Genomic DNA, 11,436 nt, shown 5'->3' on the forward strand with positions numbered 1-11,436 from the left:
AAGCTGCAGTCATATTAAAAAATATGCTCCATTAAATTCAGCAGGGCTTGCTTCTAAACAGAGATGTAAATGGCTGCACTGTAAGAGTATTTCCAAGTAATTGGCCTCAAGATTATGCACAGGTAGGTAGTATAGACAATTTAATGCAGCATCACAAAAGGCTCACCTGGCACCTTTATTACATACCTTGAGACGCCAGGCAAAAATGTTTCTCTTTAACCAGGTGCTTTGCTGATTACTGATCTATGGCTTTTTAACTGTGTTTGTAGGAGGGCACTTAGTGGTTTGCTATTGTTTTAGTATGTATTTTGTGTTTTCATTTTGTATTTTTATGTTGTGAACTGAATTTTATTTTTAATCTGCATGTTGTAAACCATCCCATGATGAAGGGCAGGACAGAAATTTGAGTAAACAGAACAAACTGGACATAGGCTATAAATGAAAAGTTGACCCAGAATCATTCCTTGGAAATTCCCAGGAAATTGGCCCGGGAACATCAGGGAAGAAGTCTATGGTTTAGCAGAAAACTCATTATGTGGTCAGGAACAAGTCATTCTCCCCATCTGTAAATCAGAAATAATACTGGCCGCCAGGCAGAGATGTTATGAAGCAGTAATCAACTCAGTCTGAATGCCAAAAATGCTCCAAGATATGAACTCTGTATTAAACACAAAGTAATTTAGTAGAAAAAGATGTTTAATATGTCTTTCTTATCTTTTATGAAGAGGAATAACTACATTCACACAATAATGGATTTTCCCTTCACACATGTATTCTCTTGCTGCCTTAGAATGAATATCAAAGTAAACATTGCCCGAGACACTGCTCTGATAGAACACACACCCCAACTGAGAAGATACTCCTATGTGCAAAGCAGGTGAACTCTGCTGCAGGAGCCTGGTGTGGAAAGTGGAAGTCTGTACTCAATATCCAAAGTTACACAAGAGCAGCCCCTGCCCCTCATGCACACTATGCAAAATGTTTTCCAACACCAGCCACCTGTTAGGCAAGGGTGGGGTTAAGGAAGCAGAAGCTCAACTGGGAGCCTCCACAACCCTACAACTCTTCAACATCTCACAGCTTCTCAATATGTGATAAGCTCTGTCAGCTTGCACTGCCTAACCCAGAGACAGGCACAATTTATTTTTTTCTGCCATCGCAGGCTGCTGTATCGGGGACAGGTGGTATATGGCAGTCATGCATCACTGACAAACACTTCTGTCATGAAAATGATCAATTTATATTCCTCTAACCCCCACCCCCATTCTCTCAAAAGGAGCAAGAACAAGCCATGGTGGTACATGAGTAAAAGTATTACTTTTGGCTTGAAGCCTTAGGGGTGCGGAGAGGAACAGGATTGAAGGACAAAGGTTTTACGTTTAAGGTTCAATACACTTAGGCCTAGTTAACACTTCTGAGTATTTTTTAACAGTCATAAAAATAGACACAAATCTGTTAATAAACTAACCGCCTGTAACAAGTGTTGCTCTTTATACAAGAAGAAAAGGAGAAAGCAGCCCTTTCCTTAGTTCGTTCTCTTTTTCTTGTCTCTCTGGACAGGAGGGATGGGGCTGTGGAATTTTTGCTATTCATTCCTCTTCATGAAGAGAAGAAAATCCGATTTCTGCTTTGCGACACTCCACAATAAGGCACTAACCCATTAAGTAGCCCCTAGAGGACAAAGGGAAGATTTGAACAGGGAGGGAGGAATATATTACTAATTGTTTGCTCTTCACCAGGGTGGGTTACAACAATTTAAAATACAACATTAAAAACAGTTGCAATTACTCACAATTGCAAAAGCTACAATCATCAAAAATAGGGTGGGTTCTTAAAGTATACATTTCAGGTGTCAAAGGCATTCACTGAAAACTGTATAATAAAGTTGCCAGAGTGGACAGGGCGTTTCACAACTTAGGGGCTGCCACAGAGAATGCCCTCCTCTGCTGAACTTAACACCCAGGACAAGAAAGGAGGCAGCCTTTCAGATATTTGGGGTGGGAGTGCTTTAGGGCTTAAAACACTAACGTGAGCATCTTTTATAAAATAAAATAATCACTACATAAGTATAGGAAGCCACCCTACACACCAGATACTTCTGTGTAGGAAACCATCTGTGGGTCATATTTAATTATTGTACTCTCATGTGCTTGCTTCAGGTTTACATTGCTGGAAGTCATGGTTAGCAACATGAGCTACATATACAATAAACTGTTGTATATTCCTAGATAAATGTTTCTTCAATCATTCTTGGTTTCCTTCTGGACTTTAAAGCTAGCCTCAATCTCCCTCAAACTGGGGATAAAACTGATCTCCCTTGGAGGATTACTGTAAACAATATTAGTTGTTTATGAAATGCTTTTTACAACAGTACTTATATAGCTTTTCTCATAAATAGTATTGATTCTCTCATCTCAGACACTGTAGTCAGTTTTTTAAAAAAAATATTCTTATTTCATGGCCTGTAATCTGTCAATATTATGATTACTCCTCTAGAGTGGACATTTGCTTGTCTATTGAAAAAAACCTGCGGTGTAATTCACACTGCTACAAACAATGTTTTAAAAACACGAGAAAAGTCCTTGCAATACCTTTATTTTCCCCTTAGTACTTATTTCATCTTTAGATTGTGATAAAGATTAAAAGTGGAGGTTGGAAAATCATAGGAGAAACAATTTACTTACGGTAATTTCATCCTCATGAATACTCTGGCCATAAAGAAACTCAACAGGACGCTGACAAATCCAATAAAAAGCAGCAGAAATCTGTTCAGCTTTGGGATATTTGGTGCATTAGAACGGTCCAATATTATAAAGCCAAGGCCTCCCATTGTGAAGAGGAAGCTGGAAGCGAGCCCTTCCATAATGTACTGTCCATTTACTCTGCATACAAGACAAGGAAATATTTTAGTTTGAACAGCAGTGCTACGGATTATCTGGCTAACCTGTCACATTGTGTAAAATTCACAAACATAGGTGCATGCATATATTCTACTCTCACACACAATAAAAACAGTCATCATGATACAGTGGAAGATAAAATAAAAATAAATAAAATAAATGATCAGTGTCACATTACAGGAAAACCTGCTTCCTCTTTGAAACCATTAGACTTGATGCTATTAAACAAAGATGAGAAGTTCCCAAAAGCAGTGCAGATAGCTAACATGCCCAGATCTCTATAATTTACTGAGAAGCAATCCCATCAAACATCTGGCTATTCCTTCAGCTATAACTATCAACACGCACAGAGCCCAATTTCTTTCCAGAATATGTCAGGCATTTATTACTGGTTTTCCCTTTGCCATGATACTTCTTGTTGCTTTAGATCCCTAGTCCCCAAATAGGATGGCCCTACAACTCATTGTAGCTACACATAGTGTGTATTCTCTGACAATTAGTTTCCATCCTTGACAGTAGTTTAAACCACATGAATGACCATTAACTCAGTTCAACTAAGACTCTGTTCCAGAGAGGAGGAGGACTGTCTACTAAGTTAAACAACTTCTTTTAAAATGATGTTAGTGTTTCTATTCATTTCTGTAGCCCGCTAAAGCTACAATAAGCTTTGATCACAATGTTCTAACAGCCAGCTCACCATGTAAACAGCAGTCAAAATACTCCATAGTAATCTTTAGAGAAATACATTTTGCTAGTATCGAGTATATTTTCTACCTGTAAGCCAAGAAGGCCACAGGCCTCTGATGTCCATGTTCATCTGTCATTGAGCCAACACTGGGAGGTTCTACAATCACATCATAAATGATTCCTACAGAAAGAGAGAAAATGTAAATTTAGTTTGAAAGAACACACACACACATACACCACCTTCCCTAAGCCTAAAGGTAGAAAGAATGTTCATGATCTAAGGTCTTTTTTTCATGTGAAAAATGTGGTGGGCTGTATTTAATTTTAGACATACAAAAGTGTGCAATAGAGTACACAGCTGTGGTTGTAGCTTACTACAATCCTCCAATGCAGTCCATCGTTATTACCCATGCATTTACATGTGTGTGCAATGATACAAATAGTTTACAACAATCCTGTAATACAGCTCAATTGTTAATACTTCAGGTTGCAGTCTAGTATATTTTCTCTCCAGCTCTGCTGAAAGACCAGCTCAATCAGGAGTCTCCCTCAGCTGCAATAGAGTAGCACCCACTCCATATTGTTGGGCTACACAGCAAAGGGAGAGGCAGCACTGCAGAGCCTTTAGAGACCTGCAGCTTTTGACTCCTTTTCTCCTTTCAGTTACAGTCATACCTCGGGTTGCGATCACTGCGGGTTGAGCTTTTTCGGGTTACGGACGCGCCAAACCTGGAAGTACTGGAACAGCCAAATCGTGTCTCGCGCATGTGCAGTGCTGTGCATTGCGAATGTGTCTCCCGCACAGATCACATTTGCAACCCGAGGTTCCACTGTACTTGCTGTGGTCTAAACCACTTAGCCTCTTGGGTTTGCCAATCAGAAGGTTGGCGGTTCGAATCCCTGCGACGGGATGAGCTCCCGTTGCTCTGTCCCAGCTCCTGCCAACCTAGCAGTTTGATAGCACACCAGTGCAAGTAGATAAATAGGTACTACTGCAGCAGGAAGGTAAACAGCGTTTCTGTGCGCTCTGGTTTCCGTCATGGTATTCCGCTGCACCAGAAGCGGTTTAGTCATGCTGGCCACATGACCCAGAAAGCTGTCTGTGAACAAACACTGGCTCCCTTGCCCCGAAGCGAGATGAGTGTTGCAACCCCATAGTCACCTTTGACTGGAATTAACAGTCCTTTATCTTTCTTTTTTTTAAAAAAAAAACTTACTTGCGACAACCACTCTTGTCACCAAGAGCCATTCTCCAACTTAGAATGGGCCCTCAAATCCCCCTCTCCAGAGCGCACTGCCCAGACCACCACACCTCACACCAGCCTAGTGCTTTCATAGGATCATAATGTTGGGAGTCCGAAGATCATCAGGTTCAACCCCCTGCAATGCTCGGCTGGGGTGTGTCTTTAGAAACTTTAAAATAAGCCAGCCAATGGTGCTGTAGTGGACAATGTCAAACTAGGACTTGGGAGGCCAGGGTCTGAATCCCTGCTCAGCCCTGAAGCTCATCAGGTGATCCAGTGGGCCAGTCACTGTGCCTCTCAGGCTTAGCTACCTTATGGTGTTGCTGTGGGAATTCAATGAAGAGGGGCAGGGAAGTGGTTTGTTGCAGGGATTCCTCAAGGAGGAAAGGCGATATCACCTATGCATGCCATCTCAAACTCCTTAGAGGGAAAAGGCTTCAGGGCATAAACAAATAACAAAAGAAATGAAATGGAACAGTAGAGTTTCTGCACCCGTCCCTGGGTTACTTTCATTTGCTAGTGTTTCTGGGGCTTTCCTAAAATAATTAATATAAAAACACCCCTTCCATAGCAAGGCACAACTCAGGACCACCCTGGCAGGCAAACGGGAAGCCTGGTGATAAACCCATTCCCTTTTCATGCCTTTCCCCCACCCATTTTTGGCTTTTTTCACTCCTAAATGGAAGATTACAACTAGAATATGCGGCAACGGATAAAGAACAGAAATTGTTTATTGAATATTTACAAACAGATTGCAAGCAGGTAAGAACACTGGCATGATTATTGTAATAGTAACCTGCAGTTTTCATAAGAGTATATCTTTAAAGCAGATGAATGAATGAACAAATTAAGTTAAATTCGGATATACAGAATTGATTTTTAAAAATCAATTTAAGGAACCACAGAAAGAGGGGAGAGAAGGAAGTCTAGTTTTGAAATGTTAAAATGACTGTAAATTAATTGAGAGGCATAAAGCTGAAAATTCTATATATGGATATGGGGCAACCGAGGAGGCAGGAATGAGGTGCGCGTGTGCATTTGCGTGTATTTTTGCGCGCGCCTGAAGGCCCACCGCGCAGAGCCTCCCGTCGCTCCCAAGGGAATTACCTCCCGTGATGAGGAAGTACGAGACCACCACCAGCGCGTAGACCGTCATGGCCGAGGGCATGTGCACCCAGCTCGGCTTCTTCAGCTTGATGTTGGGGCACTCCAGCACCGCGAACGGAACCCGGTAGAGCGTCTCCATGTCGACTCTCAGCGGCGGAGGCGGCTCGCCCGTCCCGTCTCCTCAGGCCACAAACTCCCCTCGTCTCCCAACGGCAGCTTACCCCGCGCATGCGCCGTTACAGAATCGATCGGCTCTTCTGGGCCACCGTCCGTACGATAACGAAAGCTGAGGCGGTAACTAGCCGGGTCCTGCAAGGGAAGCAAGACAAACACGTCTCAGGAGAAAAAGGAAGGAAAATAACAACGTGCCGCGTAAACGAAACGCAAAACGAATAATTGTGGAGAAACCCGAATTTGAATGCGGCGCGTTATCAATATTGTTTTTACCCTCCCGCGGCGTGCGGTAAGGAGCGGCTGGGAGAGGATACTGATCTGCCAAGTCCTGACAACGCTTAACGTGGCTTTCTAAACGGGTAGACGTGGCCCTGCCAGGACGCGCGTAAGCCACGCCCCCTCAAATAAGCCGCGCCCACATTCCAAGTAGAAGCTGCCATCTGCTACGTCACACCCTCTGTCTTACTATTTTGTGCAGGAATTATTAGAAGGAAGCTCCGCTTAATCTTAAAAAGGGCACAATAGTTTTTCTTTTCCTGCAGCCGACTAAGGAGCTATCTGCGGTGGCAGTATCATATTGCATTAAACAATCAGAAGTTCCTCCAAACAATCCTGGGAACTGTAGTTTTTTAAGGGTGTTAAAAAGACCTCTTACAGCATCTTAAAAAGCAGAGACATCACCTTGCCAACAAAGGTTCGTATAGTAAAAGCTATGGTTTTCCCAGTAGTGATGTATGGAAGTGAGAGCTGGACCATAAAGAAGGCTGATTGCCAAAGAATTGATGCTTTTGAATTATGGTGCTGGAGGAGACTCTTGAGAGTCCCATGGACTGCTAGAAGATCAAACCTATCCATTCTTAAGGAAATCAGCCCTGAGTGCTCACTGGAAGGACAGATCGTGAAGCTGAGGCTCCAGTACTTTGGGCACTTCATGAGAAGAGAAGACTTCCTGGAAAAGACCCTGATGTTGGGAAAGATGGAGGGCACAAGGAGACAGAGGACGAGATAGTTGGACAGTGGAAGACAGGAGTGCCTGGCGTGCTCTGGTCCATGGGGTTTAGTCGGGCACTATTAAACGACTAAACAACAACAAAAAGACCTCTATTCTCCTCAAAGAGCTACAATTTGCAGAGTGGTTTAATGATCCATCTGTCTTGACAGGCAGCTCTGAAATTGTACTTCTCTGAGCGGGGTCTCATACCAATCCTCACCCTTAACAAACTACAATCCCCTGAATTCTTTGGAAAAAACCATGACTGCTTAATATGACTTTTAAAATGTGGCTCTTTTTGGGGGTTATTGCTTTTATTTTTATTTTATATAATGTGATCTTTTTATGTGAACCGCCCTGGGACCTCTGGATATAGAGTGGTATATAGATTCTAATAATAATAATATGCATGATGCTGCTTTAAATGTTTAGATGGGGCCTAATATGGTGTTATCTCTCGAAAAGGCTTTGCTGATCTAGGCCCCTTCTACACATTTTTTTAAAATCTACAACTCCCATAGGTCCCAGTCAGTGTAGCTAATGGGCAGCGACACTGGGAGTTGTATTCCCAAATAATTGCCAGACATTTGGTTGGCAAAGGTTGTCCTGGGAACAGTGGTTTCCATATTTTTTTTTCCTGTCAAACCACTTGAAAAGGCTGAGGATCTTGGTGGAAAACTTAATGATTTTTCTGCCTTTTGCAGGAACTGGAATGTGCTGCACTAAATGCTGTATGGTTTTTAGCTGTATTTTTACAGACACATTATGGACCACCTAAATGAAGCTCATGGACCACTGTTCAAGAACCCCCTGCACTGGAAAAACTTCGAATTTCATCCACTTGCTGCTCAGTTATCCTTCACTATTTATTCACCTTAGAGCAGAACAAGGCAATAGAATTCCGAGCTAAGGATTTCAAAGTTCAAGATCAGAACTAAGAATTGAGCAGCGAAACATATTGACAGTTAGTGAAACTCCCTTCATACTGGTTTTTAAAGACAGTCCCAAATACAGCACATTAAAGTCATCTAGCCTTAATGTTACTAGAGCATGAATAACTTTGGGCAAACTCTCTAAGAAAGGGTGCAGTTGGTACACCAGTAGAATTGTCAGGTAAGTGAAGGGAACAGGAAAGAGTCCTTGTGTAATTTTGCCTAGAATAATCTCTGTGGGTGTTGAACAAGACTCTTGGGTTTGATAACCTTTATAGTTTGTGTTTAACGCTTCACCTGCAGCTTGGATTTAAACACATTAATGATATTTATAAGGGGGGCATTGTAATTCTGTGACTTCCTGTGCATGAGTACCTGCTTTGACTTCTTGTTTCTATCAAAAGTAAGAATATATAAGTTGATTATTTTAAAAATACTTATCTTCATAGACATATTCAGATGACAAAATTAGTGATAGTAATTGCAGTTGATAAGAGTAGCCACAGCATGGCAGAGTTGCTCTTTAAGAACAAGCCCACTCTCTTAACTTGAATTTTCTTTGTTGCTCAGCTTGTCAAAGCATCTATGTCTTTGCCAGAATGTACATAATCAATATACATGTGGAACTTCATAATTAAAGATGCAGTTTTCAACATTGAAATTAAGGTTAATGAGTTACACTTTTTTAAAAAAAGTAGAATCGGCAAAGGGGAATAGCTTGAAGGTTAAGTACAACACCAAACTATTAGTGGCTAACTGGTGGTCCTCCAGCTGTTAACCAGACCCCAGCCACCGTAAGTGTGATATTGTCCAACATGAGCTACAGCTTTCCCCGCCCCCCAAGAGTGATTAAATAGTATTTTGGAAGTACAAACTTCAAGAAATTATCGGGTATATACACATTTTATACTCCATCACCCACAAGATTTTCTATAAACTAAGGAGTTAGTATACTAATATAAAGTTTTAAACTACCGAACAAAGAGGATTTGGTGCATTCTGCTATTTAGATTTAGCTAGGTGGCTGTCTCAATCCATCAAATGTTGAATTGTTCTGTTTATACACAGAAAAGAGTGGTGGATGACACCAGCTGTTTAAAAGGCTGTCTCTTTCTACCACATTCAACAGTTATGCTTTCCTAGGTCAATTTAGAGCCATTTCCTCTTTTAAAAACCAGTGTTTTCCCTTTCTCATTAGAATTAACAGAAAAGGCTCTGCTTAAACTACTTTAACATGCAACTTACAAACTGAGGTAGTTTACTTTTAGCATGTCCTGCAGCATCAGACTCCTCTTCTCCCGATGTTCTTCATAAATTCAAAACAGAATTTGGCCTTTTTCATTAAACATTAAGCTTCTCCTGTCTCCGAAAATCACGCAACGTTTATTAAAAAAATTCTACTGAAGCCAATTAAACTTTCATCTAAATGAATTAAGATTCAGGAGTTAGAATAAACAAGCATTTGCCAGATTTTAACCCTTTCCCTCGCACAATAAGACACCTCCTGGAAGCAACCTCACCTCCCGTCATTGGGCAACTATGTTCATATACACTTTTGCTAGTGCCGAAGCATCCATTCCTAGTGTATTTTCCCCAGCTAGACTGGTTGCTCCCAGGCATTGACCATGCTGCAAAAAACACAGCTGAAGTTGGCACTTCCACATGTGCTGGGCCATTGTTAGATTCAAAGGGAAAATATTAATGGACATTTAAATGAGTCACTAAGAAGTATGAGTTTTGCCTTTTCAGAAATCTGGTAAACAAAGCTGAGATAATTCCACCTGAGGGAGAAAAGTGTTTTAGCACCACATTCTCTTTCCAAAATTTTGATACTCACTGAACTTGTTTATAGGAAAACTAAGGCTGAAACCTGTCAAATTTAGGAGTTAAGTCCTATTGAAATCTATGGAAATTACTTTCAAACAAAAATTAACAAATGTTATATTTAGACCACTAAACTTGATGGTAAATCATCTTAAACTATGTGCAAATGTTTTTCATCCATTCATTTATCCTGTGTCATTTTAAGACTTCTATGAGGTCTTTAAAAAATGTAATCTGGTACCTCATTGCATTATAGATGTCACCATAATGGTGCTTCTGTAGATGTATTTTTTGAGTTAGGTCTGCCTTGATATTGCAGCAGTCTTTGTCTTTTAATCAGGAGGGCATATTACCGTTTGCCTGCATTGTTTTTACCACTAGCAAGGCTTTTGATCAGATTGTAGTGATTATTCTAAATCATCTTTCTTGTTCACTCAAATGAAGTTTAATGAATTAGCTACTTCTTGGTTTTTGACCTCATCTGATTGTTAAGAACTGAAGATACTACACACTCAAAATTTAAGATTAGGAGCAAGATCTCCTTTCCAAAACATCATTTAATTATGGTGCAGTCCAACAGTTCTTAATACAAGCTAAGTCTAACCGAATACTTGCAGCAAAGGTTAAGCAGACATCTGTCTTACTTTTTTCATTTTTCCTGACAAGAAAATCAGAGATGATACAAAAGTCAACTCACAAAGGTTTTAAGGATATTACTGAATAGTTCCTTTCTAAGACAGAAAGGGAATTAAGAACAGCTTATATAACCATTACTAGGATGCGGGTGGCGCTGTGATCGTATGGTCGGCGGTTCAAATCCCTGCAGCGGGGTGAGCTCCCGTCGTTCGGTCCTAGCTCCTGCCCACCTAGCAGTTCGAAAGCACCCTTAAGTGCAAGTAGATAAATAGGTACCGCTTTATAGCGGGAAGGTAATGGCGTTTCCGTGCGCTGCGCTGGTGCTGGCTCGCCAGAGCAGCTTCGTCACGCTGGCTACGTGACCCGGAAGTGTCTGCGGACAGCGCTGGCCCCCGGCCTCTTAAGCGAGATGAGCACGCAACCCCAGAGTCGGTCACGACTGGCACGTATGGGCAGGGGTACCTTTACCTTTCTTTTATATAACCATTAGTTCGTATGTTTCACAAGTATCACAGAAAGTGTCGGGTTGCTTTCAGAAGTGCTCCAAGAGCCTACAAGGTAAAGGCAAGCACTAAACAACTTACCTTGCAAGATCCCACATAAATTATGGGATGTATCCAGTGCTCTTTGTGCATAGATCTGCTGGTGCAACAGGAATCTCCTCCCTCACCCCATGCCCCGAACATCTGCTTTGGATGGTTCTTTAACTTTCCAGAGCTGATTCTGAGATTGCATGGGGAATTGGACGGACCAAGAGGAAGCTCCATTGCCTGCACAGTAGTTCACTGGCCAGCAGAACTGATATTGGATATTGTCCTATATTTAGTTCTTTTAAAATCACTTATGGCAGAAGGGTACATTTTAAACAAAACCAAAAAAATACATTTAATTATTATGCAAGTTCTGCCGTGATACATCCTCTTTCCCAGTGGAAGTAAGCT

General features: G+C 41.3%; 1 protein-coding gene across 1 annotated transcript; it reads right to left on the minus strand.

The window, feature by feature from the left end:
* Positions 1–678: 678 nt before the first annotated feature.
* OSTC (oligosaccharyltransferase complex non-catalytic subunit) lies at positions 679–6,242 on the minus strand. The gene is made up of 4 exons (XM_081208228.1): positions 5,939–6,242; positions 3,675–3,768; positions 2,685–2,882; positions 679–1,671 (listed from the first exon to the last, which is right to left on the minus strand). The coding sequence occupies exons 1-4, from the start codon at positions 6,075–6,077 to the stop codon at positions 1,653–1,655; spliced, it is 450 nt and encodes a 149-aa protein (XP_081064354.1). The 5' UTR covers positions 6,078–6,242; the 3' UTR covers positions 679–1,652.
* Positions 6,243–11,436: the final 5,194 nt, after the last annotated feature.

This window comes from Podarcis bocagei (genome assembly GCF_964188305.1).
Source record: "Podarcis bocagei genome assembly, chromosome: 9".
Classification (NCBI taxonomy): Eukaryota; Metazoa; Chordata; class Lepidosauria; order Squamata; family Lacertidae; genus Podarcis; species Podarcis bocagei.

Bases quoted from the DNA above. Each gene is read 5' to 3' on its own strand.
- OSTC (XM_081208228.1), bottom strand. From the start codon at position 6,077: ATGGAGACGCTCTACCGGGTTCCGTTCGCGGTGCTGGAGTGCCCCAAC. The intron at 3,769-5,938 runs GTAATTCCCTTG...CTCTTTCTGTAG, and splicing joins GTACTTCCTCATCACGGGAG to GAATCATTTATGATGTGATT. The intron at 2,883-3,674 runs GTAGAAAATATA...TCTTGTATGCAG, and splicing joins GTGGCCTTCTTGGCTTACAG to AGTAAATGGACAGTACATTA.